The sequence below is a fragment of the Sapajus apella genome, unplaced genomic scaffold, assembly GCF_009761245.1.
Source record: "Sapajus apella isolate SASKATOON/1434 unplaced genomic scaffold, GSC_monkey_1.0 scaffold62, whole genome shotgun sequence".
Taxonomy (NCBI): domain Eukaryota; kingdom Metazoa; phylum Chordata; class Mammalia; order Primates; family Cebidae; genus Sapajus; species Sapajus apella.
The window spans coordinates 14,606,708-14,631,336 of NW_022437002.1; the positions used below are offsets into that span (position 1 = coordinate 14,606,708).

The window sequence follows — 24,629 nt, forward strand, 5'->3', positions numbered from 1 at the left end:
TTAATAAAAGGGTTGAAGGGACACGCATGGTGGCTCACACCTGTAATCCTAGGACTTTTGGAGTCTGAGGTGGGAGGATTGCTTGATGCCAGAAGTTTGAGACCAGCCTGAGCAACACAGTGAGACCCTGTCTCTCCAGATTTTTTTTTAAACAGCTGGGCATGGTGGTACATGTCTGTAGTCCTAGCAACTTAGTGGACTGAAGTGAGAGGACCACTTGAGCCTATGAATTTGAGGCTGCAGTGAGCTACGATTGCACCACTGCTCCCCAGCATGGGCAACAGAGAAAGACCCAAGCTCTAAAATATAATAATGCCAGCAAAGAATAGTTTGTTTATTTTAGAAAGGCATTTGAGAATGAGACTCTGTCTCTTAAAAAATTCAATTTAATTAAATGAGTCGAAGGAACAAATGTGGTCTATGTTGATTCCAGAATCTAAAGAGGCAACTCCAAGCGAGCACTTGGCCTTTTCTTCACCAATAGCCCTCACTCCTCAGGTTGAAAGCCAGTATGGAGAGTCTGCTATTCCAGATCGTCTATTCTGACTATACATTCAAGAAATAGGGAAATAACCACTGAGGAGATTCAGAAACATACATGTAGCCATTGAATCACATGTTCTAAGATACATTTTGATTTTAAACTCTGTTTTTCACCTCATTTCCTTAAGATCCACACTCTGAATTGTGAAATTCAATGGTGTTTTGGGTTCCGAGGTATTAGTGTTGACTCGGAATCACTGTACTGCAGTTCCCTCAAAGTCTATATAATTCCCTTTCTCCAATGCTGAGTCACCTTGATAAAAGACTGCAGGTCTCTTTGGGGAACATTTGGGAGAAGATCACTTACTGTTTCAGTATCACAGGGTTTTTCCTTAAGAAAACCTAGCATTCCCATCATTCTAAGGATTCTGGATCTGTGAACTGACCCAGGCCTAGGAATCGAACAAGAAGAGGCCGTTACTTTCCATTCTTGTCATTTAAAATGGGCCTTTGTTCACCAGACCTAAGGGGTTATTTTTATTTATTTACTTACTTATTTGTTTGAAGATACATTTCAAGTAAGACATTAATTGGCTGTCCATATATTTTAGTCCTATAGTCATTGTCATCAATTAACTATGACTAAACAGCTATTGGTCAAACCCTTTGATTCTCTCTGGCCCTATTTCCTACTAACATTAATAATACCTTGTATCTGGACGTTAAGCACTGCCGTGTGACCGCTGACTCTGTGTAGTACCATCATCCCCATTAAAATCAGGGAGCCATTTCAATGTTGGCACCTCTACCTTTATACTCAGTAGGTTAGCATTATAGAGCATTTCAAGTAATTTGGTGCTTTCTCACCAGTGTTATTTGGTAAAGCCTTGGTGAGAGGAGTATCTTTTGGATTCCCATGGTTATAAAGAGTATCTATCAACCCACTCCAAATTTCCTATCTGCTTAAACCTTTGGAGTCCTTTCTCTCCCTTATGCTGAAGAAGTTTGGCACCTTAATGTCATTTGATATAACTCATTTTTGTGTCCAAGTTTCAGTCAATCAAATGAGCAAACAAAGTCACTATTTTTTTAAGACAGGGTCTCACTCTGTTGCCCAGGCTGGAGGGCAGTAGTGTCATCATGGCTCACTGCAGCCTCAACTGCCTGGGCTTAAGTGATCCTCTTACCTCAGCATGCTGAGTAGCTGGGATTACAGGCATGTGCCACCATGTCCGGCTATTTTTTTTTTTAATTGCGTGTAGAGACAGGGTTTCAATGTGTTGCCCAGGCTGGCCTTAGAACTCCTGGGCTCCAGTGATCCACCTGCCTCGGCCTCCCAAAATGCTGGGATTACAAGCATGAGCCACTGCATTTGGCCCCAAGTCACTCTTAGATGTTCAAATTAACACATTAAATCATAAATTCCAGTAACTACATTCATATTAATAAATTCTGTTTAACATTACAGTTAACCATGAACAACATGGTTTTGAACTGTGTTGGTCTACTGGTATGCCAATCCTTTTAAATAAATATGTTGGAAAATTTTCTGGAGATTGCCAGAATTTGAAAAAACATGTAGATGAGGTGAACCACACAGCTTAGAAATAGTGAAAAAGTTAGGCACATCATGAAAACATATATGTAGATATTATTATTTTACCTTTACTACCATAAAGTGTATATAAACTTATAAAGTTAAAATTTGTGAAAACACACACACAAACATTTATAAACCATACATAGCATCATTTGCAGTAGAAAGGTAACCAAATGTAAAGATGCAATATTAAATCATAACTGCATAAAATTAACTGTAGTGCATACTGTACTGCTGTAATAATTTCATAGCCACTGCCTTTTGGTATTACAGTAAGTTTATTTATTTATTTTATTTGAGACAGATTCTTGCTCTGTCACCAAGGCTGGAGTGCAGTGGTCTGATCTCAGCTCACTGTAGTCTCTGCCTCCCAGGTTCAAGTGCCTCTCCTGTTTCAGACTCCCTAGTAGCTGTGATTACAAGCACCCGCCACCACACCCAGCTAATTTTTGTAGTTTTAGTAGAGGTGAGATTTCACCATGTTGGCCAGACTGGTCTTGAGCTCCTGACCTCAAGTGATCCACCTGCCTCGGCCTGCAGTGAGTTCAAATGTTCCAAATATCCACTTAAAATGCCATCTGACACTTACCTTCTTTGCATGGGCAGTCTCCTCTCACCAGTAAATTTTGTGTTGAAGTAAAAAGAGATCTGTGGGTCTCAAGTATTTTTCACTGTGTTTAGTGCAATACCATAAACCTTATATAACAGCATAGGACCCACACAAAGTGGCCATTAGTGATGTTGGAAATGCTGCCAAGAAACAAAGAAAAATTATGACACTACAATAAAAAGTTGAATTGCTTCATAGGTACCACAGATGAAATCTACAACTATGGCTGCTCGACGTTTCAAGGTAAATGAATCCAACATGAGCACCATTATTTAAAAAAAGAAAAGCAAATTCATGAAGCTGTTGCTGCAGCTATGCTAGCAGGCATAAAAACCATGCACTTTTTGTGAAATACCTTTTTATTCATATTGAAAATGCAGCTTTTATGTTAGTGTAGGATTGCTGTAAGAAAGCCAGACCTATAGACTCTAATATGACTCAAGAAAAAGATAAGTCATGATACAACAATTTAAACCAAAAGGAAAGTGAAGAATTTAAAGCTAGCAAAGTTGCTAGCTACTAGGGAAGCTGAGGTGGAAGGATTTCTTGAGCCCAGGAGTTTGAGGCTGTAGTGAGTTATGATTGCACATCTGCACTCCGGCCTGGGCAACAGAGAAAGATCCAATCTCTAAAAAATTAATGCCAGCGAAAGGTGGTTTGTTAATTTTAGGAAGAGGTTTAGCCTTAAAAATGTCAAGAAAACAGGAGATGCAGTTTCTGCTGACCAAGAGACAGCAGGTGAGTTCCCAGATGCCGTTAAGAAAATCACATTTTGGAAGGCTGAGGCAGGAGGATCACTTGAGGCCAGGAGTTTGAGATCAGCCTGGGCAACATAGCAAGACCTTGTCTCTATTTGAAAGAAAGAAAGAAAAACATTGAGAAAGCAGGATATCTGCTGAACAGGTTTTGAATGCAGGTGAAAGTGCCTTATTCTGGAAAAAAAAAAAAGTCACAAAGGACACTTAATAGTAAGGAAAATAAGTGAGCACGGATTTAAGGCAGGAACGGATAGGCTGACTCTACTGTTTCGTGGAAATGCAGTTGAGTTTATTGTCAGAACTGCTCTTATCTGTGAAGCTTCTAATCCCCAAGCCTCGAAGGGAAAAGGTAAACACCAGCTGCCAGTCATTTGGTTGTATAAAAAGAAGGTCCCGACAACAAGAACTCTTTCCAGATGGAATCCCTCGATGCTTTCTGCCTGAAATCAAGAAGTAACTTGGTAACAAGGGACTGCCTTTTAAGGTTCTTTTGATGTTGGGCAAATGCCCCTGGCCATCCAGAACCACATGAGTTCAACACCAAAGATGTTGAAGTAGTTTACTTGCCCCCAAACACCATGTCTGTAATTCAGCCTCTAGACTAGGGGGTCACAAGGCCCTTTCAGGCTCATTGTACACAGTACTCTATGGACAGGATTGTCAACTATGGAAGAGAATCCTGATAGGAGGGAAGTCTGGAAGGATTGCGCTATTGAAGATGCCATCATTGTTTTTGTTTGTTTGTTTGTTTTTCTTTTTGCCATTTTTAGTTTATTTGTGTGGCAAGTGGCAGGCATGAAGATGCCATCATTATTACAAAGCCCTGAAAGCCATCAAGCCCAAAACAATGAATTCCTGCTGGAGAGTACCGTGTCCCAATGTTAGCATGACTTCTCAGTATTTACAACAGAGCCTATCAAGGAAATCATGATAAAGATTGTGGATATGGCCGGGCGCGGTGGCTCAAGCCTGTAATCCCAGCACTTTGGGAGGCCGAGGCGGGTGGATCACGAGGTCAAGAGATCGAGACCATCCTGGTCAACATGGTGAAACCCCGTCTCTACTAAAAATACAAAACATTAGCTGGGCATGGTGGCGCGTGCCTGTAATCCCAGCTACTCAGGAGGCTGAGGCAGGAGAATTGCCTGAACCCAGGAGGCGGAGGTTGCGGTGAGCCGAGATCGTGCCATTGCACTCCAGCCTGGGTAACAAGAGGGAAACTCCGTCTCAAAAAAAAAAAAAAAAAAAGATTGTGGATATGGTTTTTTAAAAAGTGAGGAGTACAGGGTTCCAAGATATGAATCTTGGAGAAATTCAAGAGCGAATAGATACCACACCAGAGGAGGAATTACCATAGGACAACATGATGGAGATGAGTACTTCCAAACCAGTGCCAAATGATGAGGAAGAAAACAGAAAAAGCAGTACTAGAAAACAAATGGACCTTAGACAATCTGGCAGAAGGATTCCAAACATTCAAGACTGCTTTTGACTTATTTTTCAATATGGACCTTTCTATATGATACAGATACTGAAACTAACGTGAACAACAAACAAGGATTGGCACCATATAAAAATATTTCCAGGGAAATGAAAAGGCAAAAAAGTCAAATTACAGTATATTTCTGTAAAGTTACACTGAATGTGCCTGCCTCTTCTGCCTCCTCTTCCACTTTGTCCACCTCTTCCAGCTCTGCCACCCCTAGATAACAAGACCCATTCCTCCTCTTCTCCTCCTCCTCAGCCTACTCAACATGAAGACAATGAGGATGAAAAACTTTGTGATGATCCACTTCTACTTAATGAATAGTAAATGTATTTCCTCTACCTTATGATATTCTTAATAAAATTTTATTTTCTCTAGCTTACTTTATTGCAAGAGTGCAATACATGATACACATACAAAATGTGTATTAACTGCTTATGTTGTTGATAAGACTTCTAGTTAACAGTAGGCTATTAGTAATTTGGTGGGAAGTCAAAAAAATCATAATGCAGATTTTCAACTGTGTGGGGGGTCAGTGCCCCTAACCCTCATGTTGTTCTAAAGTTAGGGGCACTGACTAGTATAACTCCCTACAAATACATTCCTGCATATATTCCTAGGGTTTCTGCCAATTTAAGTTGGTGAAGTCTTGCCATTCTTTCAGTATGGCAGTCCCCAGGTCAGTCCCTACACTTAACGCCAGCTCACCATGGCGTGCTGGGATCCAACTGTAGTTACAAGATGGGAGACAATGAGAAGTGGTGGCGGTATAGAGGTGGGCCTTGAGGACAATATGCAGCCCCTTACAAGGGAAGTGCCTTGGGTGAAATCAATATCGAATCTTTAAACTAAATCTCCTTAGACAGGAGAGGAGGGACTGCTTGTGCTGGCAAGAGAGGCACTGTGTCCAGGGGGTTCAACATTATTAGAGTCCTCTCAGATGTCTTCATTCCCAGTTCTCAGGTTTCCGCACATTCCCAAAGCCCTGTTTTTCACGTAAGAAACCTGGCAAGCCTGTGAAATCAATTACTGCTGTCCTTCTGCAATCCACTTGATATTTGTGATTTGGTTTTTTGATATATTGGTCTTCTGACTACAAGTGAGAAATTATTTTAGGACACTCACAGAAGGTCCCTGGTTCTCAGACAATGCCTTGTTCCAGTAATTAAATCCCCAAGTTGGACATTTTCTTCTAAGCTCAGTAACATGGTCAGATGTGGCTAGCCCACCTCACAATCCTTGTAGTCCTCAATTCACTTTTTATACCACTCATGTGGTCTTCTAAAGCACCTCATTACCAGAAACTATAAGTAGTCTAAAAGTATAAACTTTTAAAAGTACAAACTTAATTCTTTTGCCATGGATTGCTAGAACTAGTGACAAGATTATATCGCCTTCAAAGCTAGCCAGGTCAGATGACCAATCCCAAATTCCCAACTTTGAGTTTCTCATCACTATAGTCACTTCTAGAGCCAAATACTTTATCAGAGTTAATTCAAGAGAACAGCTTTCACTTTATATATGTTAAGCTGGGAGATTTTTGGATGCTTTGTTTTGTTTTGTTTTGTTTTGAGACAGGGTCTGGCTCTGTCACTCAGGCTGGAGTGTGGTGGCATGATCTCAGCTCACTGCAACCTCTGCCTCCTGGGCTCAAGCCATCCTCTTACCTCAGCCTCCCAAGTAGCTGGACTACAGGTACACACCACCACGCCTGGCAGATTTTTGTATTTTTTTTTAGATATGGGGTTTTGCCATGTTGCCCAGGCTGGTCTCAGATTCCTAAGCTCAAGCGATACGCCTGCCTTGGCCTCCCAAAATCTTGGGATTATGGATGTGAGCCACCATGCCCAGCCTTGGAAGATTTTTAATAAAGGGAATTAGATGCTTACAAAATTATTGGGAAGGCTGGGGAAGCAAAAGGCAAGGGAAATATCTGCTGACTTTCAGAAAATCTGGAAGTACAGGAAATCTCATGAAGCTACTATGATCTCAGAAGCAGGAGTGACTATAAGCTTTTTTTTTTTTTTTTTTTTAGCAGAAAGACTTTGCCAATTTACATTTCTTCAACATTATACCTTTGTCAGGTCAGAATTCTCATTATTTTTCAATGTTTTTCAGCATGTCAACAGCAACCAGGAATTATCAGAGAAGCTGTCTAAGCTACAGCAAGAGAAAGAAGCTCTACATGAAGAATATGTGCGATTATTGAAGCTACTTAATGTCCATGTGAGGTAAACAAAGACAAGTTCTCTTTGGAAGAAAACTATGTGGAGTAGTTATTTCTTGCTGAGCCAGCTCTAGGGCTAAATAGCAGGCTGTTCACTGAAGCACCCTTTCAAGAGGGCCATCAAAAAATCCCTGTGTTTCCAAAATTTCTATTCATAGGTCTTTTCCTAGAGAGATGTGGGGCCTAATTTCTTCTCAAGAGAGTGAGGGAGAAGGGGATTACCAATCATTGAGCTTTGATGGTATTGAACTTGTTTTTCCCCAAATACACCCTTCTCACTTGCCTTACCACTTTTTTCACCTCACACACCTTCCTCAGCCTGAACCACTCTCTCCTCATTTAAAGAGCTTTTTTATTTTTTTACTTCAGAGAATTGACACAGAATATTACTAATATGTATATTATATAGGTGTTATATATAATGATAGAAGATATCTATTACAGATATGATACATGCTCTCTCTCTTTCTATACATACATACATCTATGTATATCAGGCAAATACCATTGTCCAAAGGTAAAATGACATTTGGTTTTTAGGCAGTTAAATTTTTTTTCACTTCACATATAATGAAATAACATTGCAAAAAAAAAAAAAAATTCTTTTTTGTGATAGGATCTCACTCCGTCACCCAGGCTTGAGAGTAGTGGCATAATCACAACTCACTGCAGCCTTAATGTCCTGGGCTCAAGTGATCCTCCCACCTCAGTCTCCTGAGTAGATGGGACTACAGTCACGTGCAGTCACACCCAGCTAACTTTTAAATTTTCTAATAGAAATGAGTGGGTCTCACCATGTTGGCCAGGCTGGTCTCAAACTCCTGGCCTCAAATGATCTTCCTTCCTTGGCCTCCCATTATAGGTGTAAGCCACTGTGCCCAGTGCAAATTTTTTTTCATAATTCTTTATGGCACACCTCTCTGCTGTGATCAGTGTAAAATTTTTGAATGAAACAAAACTTATGCAGACATTCTCCGAAGTTTACTCCTAGTGTCTTGTCAATAAACATAATTTTACACTTTTATTATCATAGCTTTTGTAAAAGTTTTATACCATCTTTCTTTTAATATCATCTGATAAGCATTGTGCTTTGTTGCTATAGTTTCCAAATTTGGTATTTTCATAAAACAATATTTCATGACGTTGATACGCCTTTCCACTAACAGCAGCAGTTAAACAGGGTACAACAGTTAACAGACTAAAAGAACCCAAAATTACAGTGCTAATAAATGTATACCTTATTTCGGGAATAGGGTGTAATATAGAAACAGCATTAGAGGAAGAATATGCATTAGAGCCCATGGGTGTTTCACAGCAAGGGGTCCAGAGAAGTCAGGCAGGAGTTGGAATGCTGTTCCTCCTGTAAGGGCCGTGGCTGAATGCACTTCCTCTCTGAGATCAGGAACCACTTGTGTGCATTGACCACCTCACAACCAGGGAGCCCAAAATAGAGTCTCAGCTGAGATTTTGTCAAATATATTTTATATTCTGTTGTTCACATAAGCATATTTCTGCCATGTAACCTGGTTCAATAGCAGAGACTTCTTGGGGGTCTCACTGAGACCTGGTGCAAACCATCATTGTCATTGTTATCAATAAACAATGCCGATAAATTGGTACAAACTGCCCTGGTTTGTACTACTTGGACCTGAGTGAGGTTATGAAGCCACACTGTTTTAATCGTTACATTTCCCTCTGTAACATGCTTGACCAACAGTCAGTGCCAAACAGGCGCTTTAGCAAAACAGTTTAGGTTAATCCTAGATCTGCTGGAATTAAATCTCACAACAGAATCCTAATTTGGTTAAGAATTACTCACTGCTCTAATGGTTGAATATTTTTATTCAAAACAATGCTGAAAAAATCATTTTGGTATATATATTTTTCATTTTTAAATTTATTTTTATAGAACTAGAGATCTTAAAATGTATTGACAAACATTCTGAAGTTTCCTACCATGACCAGAAAGGGATCCTGAACCCAGACCTTAATAGAGGGCTCTTGGATCTCATGCAAGAGAGAATCTGGGCTAGTCTAAAGAGTAAAGTAAAAGCAAGCTTATTAAGAAAGTAAAGAAATAAAATAATGTCTACTTCACAGACAGAGCTGCCCCAAGGGCTGCTGGGTGGCTATTTTTATGGTTATTTCTTGATTATAAATATTCTTGTTTTCAAAATAAACTCTTGAATATAAATATTATTATAAAAAATTCTTGTTTTCTGGGAAGGAGGCAGGAATTTCACAAAACTGAGGGTTCCTCTTTTTTTTAATTTATATGGGATAACTTCAAAATGTTGCCATGGCATTAGTAAACTGTCATGGTGCTGATGGAAGTGTCTTTTATCATGCTAATACATTACAGTTAGCATATAATGGAGAGTGAAGAGGAAAGGAGGTCACTTTCATTGCCATCTTGGTTTTGGCGGTGTTTTGGCTAGCTTCTTTACTGCATCCTGTTTTATCACTGGGATCTTTGTGACCTGTATCTTGTGCGGACTTCCTGTCTCATCCTGTGACTAAGAATGCCTAACCTCATGGGAATGCAGCCCAGCAGGTCTCATCCTCATTTTACCCAGCCCTTATTCAAGATGGAGTTGCTCTGGTTCAAATGCCTCTGACACTACTAAATTTTTCTGCCATCATTATATAAAAGTACCAATTTTACCACATCCTCATTAACATTGAGTGCTACTATTGTTGGGGGAGAGGGGTTCTGATGACATTTTCCCCAATATTCTTTGTTTAATTGAGATATAATTTGCATGTAACAAATGCAAAGATTTTTAAATGTACTATTGGATAAGTTTTGACAAATGTTTGTGCCCATGTTATCACCACTCCAATCAAGATACAGAACAGGGCCAGGTGCAGTGGCTTACGCCTGTACTCCCAGCACTTTGGGAGGCTGAGACGAGCAGATTGCTTAAGCTCAGGACTTCAAGACTAGCCCAGGCAACATGGTGAAACCCTGTCTCTACCAAAATACAAAAATTGGCCAGGCATGGTGGTATGCATCTGTGGTCCCAGCTACTTGGGAGGCTGAGGCAGGAGGACCACTTGAGCCCAGGAGGCAGAGATTGCAGTGAGTCACTGAGCCAAGATCATGCCACTGCCCGCCAGCCTGAATGACAGAGTAAGATTCCATCTCAAAAAAAAGAAAGAAAAAAATAGAGAACATTTCCACTGTCCCTTAAAGTTCTCTATGTCCTGTTTGCAGTTGATCTGTACTTACTGCTTCTCCCTCCCTCCAGTGGCCACTGTTCTGATTTCTGCCTGTCCTAGAATTTCATCTAAATGGAATTATGCTACATGTAATTGTAACCGTAATAGGTTTGTTGCCCAATGTACACAGCAAGTCAACACACTAAGACATTGGGTTGCAGCAGAGAAAGAAGTTTAATTATAGAGTCAACAAATGAGGAGACGGGAGGAAACCTTAAATTCATCTCCTTGAGGAACTTAGATTTAGGGTTTTTAAGAGTTTTAGATTGGACCAAAAAGTGGAGGTGGTTGGTAGGTCAAAGAGTCCAGGGTGAAGACATGGGACAGGGAGATGAAGAAGCTATATTCTCATGCTGATTCTGTTCCTTTTTGGGGCTCTTCAAACTGGTTGCTGGAATTTGCATCTAAAAAACCTCTTAAGCAATTCCTTTTTTTTTTTTTTTTTTTTGAGGCAGGATCCCACTCTCGTCCCCAGACTGGAGTACAGTGGCACAGTCTTGGCTCACCGCAACCTCCGCCTCCCAGGCTCAAATGATTCTTCTGCCCCAGCCTCCTGAGTAGCTGGGATTATAGGCATGTGCCACTACTGCCCGGCTAATTTTTGTATTTTTAGTAGAGACAGGGTTTCACCATGTTGGCTAGGCTGCTTGGTCTCGAACTCCTGACCTCAAATGATCCACCCGCCTCAGCCCCCCAAAGTGCTGGGATTACAGGCATCAGCCAGCTCACCTGGCCAAGCAATTCTTAAACAAAAACTTACAATTCTAATGTTAATGTCCTGTCTATAGGAACAATGGAGATGCAAATGATCAGTATCTAATGCTGTGTGACTTTTAACAACAAGGAAGTGGACCAAAGTGAAGCCTGATAAATGTTTTATTATCATTATATTTCTGTCCAGAACCCAGTATATACTTCCTGTCAACCCTGTCGGGGCAGTTTCATACTCTTTTGTGTCTGACTTCTTTTGTTCAACATAATCTATTATTTTTAAACACACTTATAGACAGAAATTACTTGTCATTTTGTTTTGAATTTCTTTAATGGCAAGTGAGGCTGAATGTTTTTCCATGTTATTTGTACACAGCCTTTTAGGGCAGTGAATTCTGACCCTGGCTGCCTGGGCTCCAACATAGATGAATAAAATAAAAACCTGTGGGCATGGGGCCTGTAGATCAATACTTTTCTAAAAGCATCCTCATGTGATTCTAATGTGCATCCGAGGTTGAAAACTATATTCAGGAAAGAAAATGGGAGGAATTAATGAAACTCTATATAATTTTTTTTCATTTCCCTGACCCCAGTCCGACTTTCACACACAATGCTTATTTTTTACATTTTCTCTACCACTTTTCCAGAGGAAAAATTCCCTTGCTTTTTTCACATCAAAGTATAGACAACCTGGTTTTACTTGAAGACAAGCTAAAAGTTGTTCCTAAATTTTAGAACATAAATATTGTATCACCTCATAACATTTATAGTTAACAAAGCCAAAAATAAACATGGAAAATCTACGTGTTCTTCAGACAAGACTTCAGACCAAACCAATAGTGTGACAAATAGCCAGCAATGACAAGGGAAGGCTCCAAGTTCTCACCAGGTGTACTGCCTCAACATGCTTTTCAAACCATGTGTAGCACTACAGAGAGTACCCTAAATATCAACTAACAGGAGACTAATTAGGTGAAGTATAATACATTCACTTAATAGGACGTAATACAGCTGTGAAGGCTGATGGCTGTGAATATTAGATAACAACGTGGGTAAATGCTTTTAATGTAATAAATGAAAAGAGCATATGATAAACATTTTGATGTACACAATGTTTAAACAAAAGATGCTTATAAAAGGATTAGAATGAAATACCATATCATAGTACTCATCATATTGGGAGTTGGGGATTTTCCCAAATTTTCTGTAATTAATTCTTTTAAAGAATAAACTGGCTGGGCATGGTGGCTCACATCTGTAACCCTAGCACTTTCAGAGGTCAAGGCAGGAGGATCACTTGAATCCAGGAGTTCGAGACCAGCCTAGGGAACATAGTGAGATCTCAGATCTACCAAAAAAAAATTTTTTTTAAGGAAGAAATTTATTTTTTTTTAATAACCCAAATGGCAGGGTAAGAGAGCAGCTGTCTGGCATGGGAAGTTAGAGACTTGGGTTTTAATATTCCAGTACAGGAGGAGTGAAAGAAATTCCAGAAGGGTAACACCCAATGGGTTCTATTTGCCCACTGCCTAGACAGAGCTGATTTATCAAGACAGGGAAATTGCAAGACAGAAAGAGGTTAATTCATACAGAGTCAGCTGTATGGGAGACCAGAGTATTATTACTTAAATCCATCTCCCCGAAAATTTGATCATTGGTGTTTTTAAGGATAATTTGGTGGGTAGGGGATTAGAAGTGGGGAGTGTTGATTGAGCAGATCAAAGATTAAATCACAGAGAGTTGAAGCCGTCCTCTTGCACTGAGTCAGTTCCTGGGAAGGAGCCACAAGACCGCATGAGCTAGTTTATCAATCTAGGTGGCATCTGCTGGTGCACCTTAACACAGGGTCTGCAAAATATCTCAAGCCCTGATCTCATGTTTACAACACTGACTCTTAAACCGTAATTTCTAATCTTGTGGCTAATTTGTTAGTCTGGCAAAGGCAGTCTAGTCCCCAGGCTAGAAGGGGGTTTATTTTGGAAAAGAGCTGTTAACAAGTTTGTTTCAAAGTTAAACTATAAACTCAGTTTCTCCCAAAGTTAGTTGGACCTACGCCTAGGAATGAACAAGGACAGCTTGGAGGTTAGAAGCAAGACAGAATTGGTTAGGTCAGGTCTCTTTCACTATCATAATTTCCTCAGTTATAACTTTTGCAAAAACAGTTTCAGAAGTACATGTTGTGTTATAAATGATGTCAAAACATCAGAGCAACTGTGAACAGCTGGGAAAGCCAGAGCATGGCAGGTACACTGCTAGATCTTACGTCTCCGAAATTTTAGACTGGAGGATGCTGAAAACCACTTATATATTTTAACAAATATTCCTAGTAAAAAAGAGAATGAGAATGTTTATGAAGTGTACATTTTTGTAAAGAATACCTCCTTGTAAAGAATCTAAGTCCCAGCTATGGTAATTGTGAACACAGTCTGCAAAAGTATGTGCCTCATATTATGTAGCAGGTGCTGATGGTGGCTCAATGTGTCAAGTACCTAGGCTCCCTCTATCTTGTTATTGCTTCAACATCTTTAACATGTTGCCCTTATCCACATAGTTCAAAATAATTCACTACCATATCCACATTTCAAACCAGTAAGAAAGAAAGAGGGGAAGGCAAGGGCATTCCATTTTCCTTTAAGGCACACTATTTCCATTCATACTCTGTTGGCCAGAACGCACTTATATGGCCTCATCTAACTGCAAGGAAAGCCAAAAAATAGAGTTCCTATGCTGAGTAAACCAGTGCCCAGCAAAAAAATCGGGGTCTATAATGTAGAAGAAGGAGAAATTGGATTGGGTACAACCCCAGCAGTCAGTCACTGCCACATACACTGACAAGCAAGCTATATCTAGCTTTGTATACTTGCCTCTGGCCTGCAGGAAGCCAAACTGCTCAGTTTGGTATCTGACTAACAGCTAAATTAATCTCTTCAAGGAAAACATGCAAAATGACTCTTTTATGTACCCTTAGCAAGTAGGAGAAAGAGGTGGACTATTTTGGAAAATGGAGAAGTCTTGCAAAAATGCATTTCAGAGTAAGACATAACTTTGCAGGGGCCAAGTGAAAAGTTCTCCTTTACCCTCTGAAGGTTCACTGAAAAAATCAACTGACAAAAGGCAGATAAATAGGAGAAATAGTATGCAGGTCTATTAATCTGCATGGGGGAGAACCACAGAATGATTACCCCAGTCTCCAATGGGGTATAGAAGGTTATACACCATATTGAGATTACAGAAAGAATGGGGACTTAGATAATTGCAAAACAGGTTATGGGAAGGGGAGAGAAGGAGGCCACCCTAGCAAAGGTGGTCTTTTTATGTAGCTGAAACGTCACAGATATTATAGCAGCCCTCAGGGAGAATAGATGGTCAATCTTGCTTTCACACCTTTAGAGGTTTCAGACTCTCGGTTAATCTTTCTTAGATCTAGACAAGGGAAGGAAGGCACTCAGAGAAAGCCTGGCTGCAGGTATTCTCCGTATCCCTCCCCACTTCCCATTACTCCCACAAAAGACAGATTTTCAACTATTTTTGTATATCCAGCTATTCTGAATAGGTATCTTGAAATATATCAAGGAAATGTACTTTGGAGTGAAATATTTTCATTTCCTTCAACTTACAAGGACAGAAGATTCCCTTGGAGTAGTTCTTCCATACCAGTTTAACTAAAATTAGCATCTAGAGAAGTCTGCTTTTTTCTTCCAATCCCATCTGGTTGCTAGTTCTTGTACAAAATGAAATGTATGTCAGGAGAAATCGGGGATATCTGTTTGCCTGCCTTTGCTAGTATTGTAGCAGTAGGGTATGATGGGAAGATCATAGGCTCTGGGGTCAGATTCTTCTCTTTAGTATAACCTCTTTTAAATAACTTTTCTTGAGCTAAATGATAAGAGGTTTTGAACACAAAGAAGGAAACAACAGATACTGAGGTCTCCTTGAGGAGTAGGGGAAGAGAATGAGGAGCAGAAAGTAACCGTTGGGTATAGGCTCAGCACCTGAGTGATGAAATAATACGTGCAACAAACCCCTGTGACACACTTTGACCTGCGTAACGACCCTTCACATGTACCCCCCACACCTAAAATGAAAATTTAAAAAACAACTTTTTATAAAACTAGGAAACACATGTAAACTTGAACTACAATACATGAAGAAGAGCTGCCTGCAGGGAAGTTCAAACGAGTGCAGGGAAATACCTACAGACAACTGTGGCTCAGGATCTCAAATAGTTTGAGCAGAGCACAGTTATTCAAAGCAGGTGGCACAATATGAGGGGCCAAAAAAAAAAACCTAACTTGTCTGTCAGGAATTGCCAAGACTCCCCTCAGGTTTCATGACTCCTTAGAATGAAGTGCAAAACTCAGAAAAACAGCTATGGTTATGGCTTATTACAGTGAAAGGATACAGGTTAATATCAGCTAAGGAAAAAGACACACAGCTCACAGATCTCAAGGAAAGACACTTGCTTATATTACCCATCTATTACAAAGGATAATACAAATGACACAGATGAACAGCCAGGTGGAAGAGATGCAAAGAGCACAGCATCCCTTTCCATGAAGGGGCTTGGAGGCTCTATGCCCTCTCTGGGTGCACCACCCTCCAGGAACCTGTGTTCAGCTATTTGGAAGTCTTCCAAACCCAGTTCTTTTGGGCTTTTTTGAAAGCTTCATGAGGTAGGCATTGTCAACCTAAAGGGAAGAAGCTGAGGCAAAATTAATATAAGTAGAGCGTTTATTTGATCCAAGCTTAGAGATTGCAACTCAGGAGCATACATTCAAGTTGCCCTGAATATACAATCTGATTAGCAGCAGTTACAAGTGGGTTTATAAGCAAAATTTTAGTTTTAATTTGTATAGGTACATAGTAGGTATGTATATTTATGCAGTACATGAGATGTTTTGATACAGGAATGCAATGCGTAATAATCACATCATGGGCCGGGGGGTACGTATCACCTCAGGCATTTGTGTTACAAAGAATATGATTATGCTCATTTGGCTTTTCTCGCTTTTCTTTTCTTTTCCCTTTCTTTTTCTTCCTTCCTTTCTTTCTTCCCCTTTCCCCTTTCCCGTTTCCTTTCCTTTCCTTTCTTTCTTGTCTTGCTTTGTTGCCCAGACTGGGAGTACAGTGGAACAATCTCAGCTCAATGTAGCCTTGACTTCCTGGGCTCCAGTGATCCTCCCACTTCAGCCTCCAAAGTAGCTGGGACTACAGGTTTGTGCCACCACACCTGGCTAATTTTGTTTATTTTTGTAGAGTCAGGGTCTTACTATGTTGCCCAGGCTGGTTTCGAACCTATGTGCTCAACCAGTTCTCCTGCCTTAGCCTCCCAAAGTGCTGGGATTACAGGCGTGAGTCACTGGAACTGGCCTATTTCTTTAGTTATTTTTAAATGTACAATTTAAAAAAAAGAAAAAAAAGTACAATTATTATTGACTATAGTCTTATTCGTTCTTTAACTTTTTTTTTTGAGACAAAATCTCACTCTGTCACCCAGACTGGAGTGCAGTGGCGCGATCTTGGCTCACTGCAAACTCTGCCTCCCGGGTTCAAGGGATTCTCGTGCCTCAGCCCCCTGAGTAGCTGGGATTACAGATGCCCACCACCATGCCTGGCTAAGTTTTGTATTTTTAGTAGAGAGGGTGTTTCACCATGTTGGCCAGGCTGGTCCCAATCTCCTGACCTCAGGTGATCCACCTACCTTAGTCACCCAAAGTGCTGGGATTACAGGTGTGAGCCACCACACCCAGCCTCTTTAATTATTTCTTATAAAGAACTGGTTTTTTATGTAATTATACCCATTAACCATCCCCACCTCCCCCCATTCCCCCACTACCCTTCTCAGCCTCTCATAGCCATCCTTGTACTCTCTATCTCCATGAGTTGAATTGTTTTGATTTTTAGATCCCACAAATAAGTGAGAATATATGATGTTTGTCTTTCTGTGCATGGCTTATTTCACTTAGCATAATGACCTCCAGTCCATCCATGTTGTTGCAAATGACAGGATCTCATTCTTTTTTATGACTAAATAGTATTCCATTGTGTATAAAGCCATATTTTCTTTTTTTTTTTTTGTAGAAAAAAGTTTATTTGCTAGTTATTGTTTGAATCTTGAAATACAATTCCTCGGCCGGGCGCGGTGGCTCACGCCTGTAATCCCAGCACTTTGGGAGGCCGAGGCGGGTGGATCACGAGGTCAAGAGATCGAGACCATCCTGATCAACATGGTGAAACCCCGTCTCTACTAAAAAAATGCAAAAAATTAGCTGGGCATGGTGGCACGTGCCTGTAATCCCAGCTACTCAGGAGGCTGAGGCAGGAGAATTGCCTGAACCCAGGAGGCGGAGGTTGCGGTGAGCCGAGATCGCGCCATTGCACTCCAGCCTGGGTAACAAGAGCGAAACTCCGTCTCAAAACACCGTATAAAAAAAAAAAAAAAAAAAAAAAGAAATACAATTCCTCACTGATGATACTAGTATAAAATGGTGGTTATTAATCCATGCTAGCCCAATGAAAACTAATTTAAAATTATTCATAAAAATGAGTCATTTTTTTAATCTCTATTAAAATCTGAATACATAAATCTGTGCTAACACTGGAACTGCCTTCTCACTCTGCATATAATTTAACTTCCAGCTTCAACCATCTGATGTTGAAATCTAAAGCACCCTCATGAGTTAATGTCCCTGACAAATCATGCAGACGGACAAACAAAATTGGTGGTCTTTAACTGGTGGTGACAGAAAAGGCTGCAGTTTTGTACTTAAACCTGCACTTAGTGGTCACCTTTCTATCCAGGCAGAGTAACTAAGGAGAGCTAGGAAATGTCAAAAGAAAAATAGAGAACAGGACAAAGAGGCAATGTCAGCCAAGCCACTGCAAACCGGTCTGCACCCTTGTATTTCAGCCAAGGGCAGGCAATCTAAAATTACAGACTGCTTTCCTTAACTGGACCAAACAGTGTATTTTTCCTCTGACAATCTTGTCACGGGTTGCATTTCACTGTACCTAGTAAAATACAAAGTCCACCCCCATAAAAATATTGTATTTCTCAGAAAATACAATACATTAAAAATGACTGATTGCTTTTCCTTCGTCTTTTCTCCCGTGAATGTGTAGGTGTTTGAGTCTTCTGTATTTCTTCTTTTACACAGGATACGGGCTGTTTGAAAACTGGTTCATTATCTTTATCATCTTCATTCATTTCAGTCACTTCAGATTTTCATCTCTCCAAAATGTTGGTGTACAAACTGGTGTGGGGCCCTGGCTATCCACAGTCTTCTCAGGAGTGTCAAGAGTGCCTACAACCTTTTTCTTCTTCTTACGTAAAACCTGGCCTTTTGTAGACTTCTGACAATTAGTTTTTGAAATACTTTTCCGTTTTCTGTAAAATCGTTTCACTGATGGATATGACGGCTGCTTCAATGGAACATTCCAGTCTTTAAAGGGTTCTTTATGGACTTTCTTAGGTGGCATAAGACGACACTCCAAGAGTCTTTCACCAAACAGGTAGTTGTTCATTGTTTCAGCAACTATCTTGGCAACATCCTTACACTCAAACTCCACAAATGCATAGCCTTTGCTGTTCCCAGTCCTTTTACTTCTGGACAGTCTGAACCGTGTCACAGTGCCAAACTGGGAGAAATAGGAAAAGATCTGGGTTTCCTCAAGTGGGTTAGGCAGGTGGTGCACACAGACGACTCCAGGAGTAAGTTGTCCTTGTTTTTTTCCCTGGGTTACGCGCTTGTGAACCTGCGCCACCTCCTTTTGAAACTCGACATCTTCTTAAGCGACAAGACTGGCGCAGCCGGACCAGAAAACGCCGCCATGCCAAAAGCAGCCCACACTAACGCCACGCGGCGCTCCCCAAGCCATATTTTCTTTATCCATTCATCTCTTGATGGACATTTAGGTTGTTTCCAAATATTGGCTATTGTAAACAGTGTTGCAACAAACATGGGAGTGCAGATATCTCTTCAATATACTGATTTCCTTTCTTTTGGTTATATACTCAGCAGTGGGATTGCTCAAATGTATGATAGCTCAATTTTTAGGTTTTATTGTTTTTGTTTTGAAACAGTCTCACATCATCTTGGCTCATTGCAACCTCTGCCTCCTAGGTTCATGCAATTCTTCTGCCTCAGTCTTCTGAGTAGCTGAAATTACAGGTGTGCACCACTACAACTGACTTTTTGTTTTGTTTTGTTTTGTTTTGTTTTTGAGATGGAGTCTTGCTCTGTCATCAGGCTGGAGTGCAGTGGGATAATCTTGGCTCACTGCAACCTCTGCTTCCTGGGTTCAAATGATTCTCTTGCCTCAGCCTCCCAAGTAGCTGGGACTATAAGCACATGCCATCATGCCCAGTTAATTTTTGTATTTTTAGTAGAGACAGGATTTCACCATATTGGCCAGGCTGGTCTCAAACTCCTGACTTCATGATCCGCCCGCCTAGGCCTCCCAAAATGCTGGGATTACAGGTGTAAGCCACCATGCTCAGACTTTTTTTTTGTATTTTTAGTAGAGATGGGGGTTTTGCCATGTTTGCCAGGCTGGTCTTGAACTCCTAAAGTGATCCACCCGCCTTGGCCTCCCAAAGTGCTAGGATTACAGGCATGAGCCACTACACCTAGCCTCAATTTTTCGTTCTTTGAGGGACCTCCAAGATGTTCTCCGTAGTGGTTGTACTAATTTACATTACCATTGACAGTGTATGAGGGTTTTCTTTTTTCCACAGCCTCATCAGCATTTGTCATTGCCTGCCTTTTGGATAAAAGCCATTTAAACTGGGGTGACATGACATCCCATTATAGTTTTGGTTTGCGTTTCTCTGATAATCAGTGATGTTGAGCACCTTTTCATATGCCTGTTTGCCATTTGTATGTTTTCTTTTGAGAAATGTCTACTCAAATCTTTTGACCATTTTTAAATCAGATTATTGGATTTTTTCCTACAGCGTTGTTTGAGTTCCTTATGTATTCTGGTTATTAATCCCTTGTCAGATGGGTAGTTTGCAAATATTTCCCCATTCTATGGGTTGTCACTTCACTTTGTTGATTGTTTCCTTTGCTGTGCAGAAGATTTTTTCAACTTGATATAATTCCATTTGTCCAGTTTTGCTTTGGTTGTCTGTGCTTCTGGGGTACTACTCAAGAAATTTTTGCATAGACCAATATCCTGGAGAGTTTCCCTAATGTTTTCTTAAAGTAGTTTCATACTTTGAGGTCTTAGATTTAAGTCCTGAATCCATTTTGATTTGACTTTTGTGTGTAGTGAGAGATAAGGATCTAGTTTTATTCTTCTGCATATGGATATCCAGTTTTCCCAGCACAATATATTGAAGAGACTGTCTTTCCCTGGTGCATGTTCTTGGCACCTTTGTCAAAAATTAGTTTACTGTAGGTGTGTGGATTTGTTTCTGTGTTCTCTATTCTGTTCCATTGGCCTATGCATCTGTTTTTATGCTAGTACCATACCATTTTGGTTATCATAGCTCTGTGTATAATGTGAAGCCATGTAATGTGATTTTTCCAGTTTTGTTCTTTTTGCTTAGGATAGCTTTGGCTATTCTGGGTCCTTTGTGGTTTCATATAAATTTTAGGATAGTTTTTTCTATTTCTGTGAAGAATGTCATTGATATTTTCGTAGGGATTGCATTGAATCTGTAGATTGCTTTCAGTAACATAGACATTTCAACAATATCGATTCTTTCATTCCAAGAACATGGAATATCTTTCCATTCTTTCATTAATGTTTTATAGTTTTCAGTATAGAGATCTTTCACTTTGTTGTTTAACCTAATTCCTAGGTATTTAATTTTATGTCTGGCTATTGTAAATGGAATTGTTTTTTAAGTTCTTTTTCAGACTGTTCCCTGTTGGCATATAAAAATGCTACTGATTTGTGTATGTCAATTTTGTATTCTGCAACTTTTGTGAATTTGTTTATGAGTTCTAGTACTTCTTTAGTGGAGTCTTTAGGTTTTTCCAAATATAAAATTATGCTATCTGCAAACAAGGATAATTTGACTTCTTCTTTTGCAATTTGGATGTTCTTTATTTCTTTCTCTTGTCTGATTGCTCGAACTAGGACTTTAAGTACTATGTTGAATAACTGGTGAAAGTGGGCATCCTTGTCATGTTCTAGATCTTCAAGGAAAGGCTTTCAGTTTTCCCAAATTCAGTATGATACAAGCTGTAGGTCTGTCATACATGGCTTTTATTATATTGAGGTATGTTTCTTCTATCCCCAGTTTCTTGAGAGTTTTTATCATGAAGGGATGTTAAATTTTATCAAATGCTTTTCCAGCATCTGAATTAAGCTAGCAAACTGAATTCATATGGTTTTTGTCCTGTTGATATGATGTATCATATCATTTGTCCTTCTGTTGATACAATGTATCATACTGATTGATTTGTGTATGTTGAACCATCCTTGCATCCCAGGGATAAATCCCACTCGGTCATGATGATCTTTTCAAGGCATTGTTGAATTCAGTTTGCTAGCTTTTTCATTTATTTAGAGACAGGATCTCACCCTGTCACCCAGACTGGAGTGCAGTGGTATGATCTTGGCTCTCTGCAACCTCCACCTCCCAGGCCCAAGCAATCCTCCCACCTCAGCCTTCTGGGTAGCTGGGACCACAGATATGCACCATAATGCCTGACTAATTTTTTATTTTTTGTAAAGATGGAGTCTTGCTATGTTATCCAAACTGGTCTCAAAACTCCTGAGGTCAAGCTATCCCCCTGCCTCAGCCTTCCAAAGTGCTGGGATTACAGATATGAGCCCACCACATGCAACTAGTTTGCTACTATTTTGTTGAGGATTTTTGTATCAATATTCATCAGTGATATTGGCCTGCAGTTTTTCTGTATGTATCTTTGTCTGATTGTGGTATTAGGATAATACTGGCCTTGGAGAATGAGTTTGGAAGTATTTCCTTCTCCTTTATGTTTCAAAATAGTTTGAGTAGGATTGGTATTATTTCTTTAAATGTTTGATAGAACTCAGCAGTGAAGCCACTGGGTCTCGGCCTTTTCTTTACTGGGAAACTTTTTGTATGGCTTTGATCTCATTGTTTGTTATTGGTCTGTTCAGGTTTCAGATTTCATCATGGTTCAATCTTTGGTATGCTGTATGTGTTTCAAAGTTTGTTCATTTCTTCTAGATTTTCCAATTTACTGGCATATAGTTCCTCATAATAGCCACTAATGATCCTTTGAATTTCTGTGGTATTAGTTGTAATATCTCATTTTTGTCTCTGATTTTATTTATTTGGATCTTCTCCTTTTCTTAGCCCTGCTAAAAGTTTGTTGATTTTGTTAAACTTTTCAAAAAGCCAACATTTTGTTTCATTGATTTTTTTGTATTGTTTTCTTTATTTCAATTTCATTTATTTCTGCTCTGATCTTTATGAATTCTTTTATTCTACTAATTTGGGATTTGGTTTGCTCTTGTTTCTCTAGTTCTTTAAGGTGCATCATTAGATTGTTTATTTGCAGTTTTTCTTTTTTTGATGTAGGCACTTACAGCTATAAACTTCTCTCTTGCTACTGCTTTGGCTATATGCCGTAGGTTTTGGTATGTTGTGTTTCCATTATAATTTGTTTCAAGAAATTTTTCAATTTCTTAATTTTTTCATTGGGCCACTGGTCATTCAGGAGCATGTTGTTTAATTTCCATGTATTTGTATAGTTTCCAAAATTCCTCTTGTTATTTATTTCTAGTTTTAATCCATTGTGGTCAGAGAAGATGCTTGATATTATTTCAGTTTTTTGGGTGTTTTAATACTTGTTTTGTGACCTGATGGTTTATCTTTGAGAATGATACAAGTACTGGGGAAAAGAAGGTGTATTCTGCAGCCATTGGACGAAATGTTCTGTATCTATTAGGTCCATTTGGCCTATAATGCAATTGTTTGAAGTCACTTCCTTTCTGATCAGCTGCCTCACTCATTGTTTTCTGTTCTTGAAATTTGTGATACAAAGAATAATGTATAGCTGGCCAGGCATGTTGGCTTACACCTGTAGTTCCAGCACTTTGGGAGGCAGAGGCGGGCAGATCACTTGAGGCTAGGAGTTCGAGACCAGCCTGGCCAACATGGCAAAACCACATCTCTACTAAAAATACAAAAATTAGCCAGGTGTGGTTGTGAACACCTCTAATCCCAGCTACTCAGGAGACTAAAGCACCAGAATTGCTTGAACCTGGGAGGCAGGAGGCAAAAGTTGCAGTGAGCTGAGATCATGTAGTGCACTTCAGCCTGAGCAACAGAACAAGAATGTTTGAAAAAAAAAAAAAAGAACAATGTATAGCCTATGTTATTTATTTATTTATTCAAGATAGAGTCTTACTGTCGCCCGTGCTAGAGTACAGAACAGTGGCTTGGTCTTGGCTCACTGCACCCTCCACCTCCCAGGTTTAAGCAATTCTCCTGCCTCAGCCCCCTGAGAAGCTTCTCCGTAATTTTAAAGAACAATATTCTTTTTGTTTGTATCACAGTCATGCTCCAAGAGGTTTGCCTAGTGGTAGTATGGATGCTTTAATCCATTTTCTTGGCTTTTAAAAAAATGGCTTTTGTCCATTTTTTTATTGTTACCACAGTCAACATTAGAACACTTTACCATCCTAAAAGAATCTTCATACTTTTTCGCTATCACTCTATCCCCAATTCCCTTCCCACCACCAGACCCAGGCAATCACTAATCTACTTTCTTTCGCTCTAAATTTGCCTGTTTCTGACATTTCATATAAATGGAATCATAAAATATTTGGTCTGTTGTGCCTGGCTTGTTTTAGTTAGAATAATGCTTTCAAGGTTCATGTTGTAGCATGTATCAGTACTTCCTTTCTTTTTATGACTGAATGATAGCACATTGTATGGATATGCCCTATTTGGTTTGTTTGCTTGTTTGTTTGTTGGTTTGTTTTTTGAGATGAAGTCTCACTCTGTTGCCCAGGCTGGAGTGCAGTGGCCAAATCTCAGCTCACTGCAACCTCTACCTCCTGGGTTCAAGTAATTTTCCTTCCTCAGCCTCCAAAGTAGCTGGGATTACAGGCACCTGCCACCATGCCCAGCTCATTTTAGACAGGATTTCGTCATGTTGGCCAGGCTGGTCTTGAACTCCTGACCTCAGGTGATCCACCCACGTCAGCCTCCCAAAGTGCTGGTATTACAGACATGAGCCACCACACCTGGCTAGATATACCCTATTTGTTTATCCACTCATCTGTTGATGGCAATCTAGGTTGTTTAAATCTTTTGGCTGTTATGAATAATGCTGCTATGAACATTTGTGTATAAGTTTTTGTGTGGACATATGTTTTCCCAGTTATATTGAATATTATATACCTAGGGAGTAGAATTGCTGGGTCAAATGACAACTCTATGTTTAACCATTTGAGGAACTGCCAGGCTGTTTTCCAAAGAGACTATACTGTTTTACATTCCTGCCTGCATTTTACATTCCTTCCCATCCTTGTCAGCACTTGTTATTATCCATCATTTTATTCTAGCCATCCTAGTGTGT

The 24,629-nt window shown here is 39.8% G+C and overlaps 1 protein-coding gene and 1 pseudogene across 14 annotated transcripts in view; one reads left to right on the forward strand and one right to left on the reverse strand.

Moving 5' to 3' along the window:
- The window catches only part of CCDC30 (coiled-coil domain containing 30), a 191,209-nt gene that overhangs the window by 143,356 nt on the left and 23,224 nt on the right, over positions 1 to 24,629 (forward strand). For 12 of the 13 annotated variants that reach the window (XM_032247165.1, XM_032247166.1, XM_032247167.1 and 9 more), the window contains one exon: positions 7,056 to 7,168. The exons of the other annotated variant lie outside the window; for it this stretch is intronic. In XM_032247165.1, coding sequence (XP_032103056.1) covers positions 7,056 to 7,168 — 113 coding nt within the window. The remainder of the gene's footprint in view (positions 1 to 7,055; positions 7,169 to 24,629) is intronic. 13 annotated transcript variants of the gene reach the window in all.
- Positions 17,981 to 18,930, reverse strand: LOC116529380 (annotated as a pseudogene). The gene has a single exon (XR_004259479.1). The product of XR_004259479.1 is annotated as an MKI67 FHA domain-interacting nucleolar phosphoprotein pseudogene (transcript).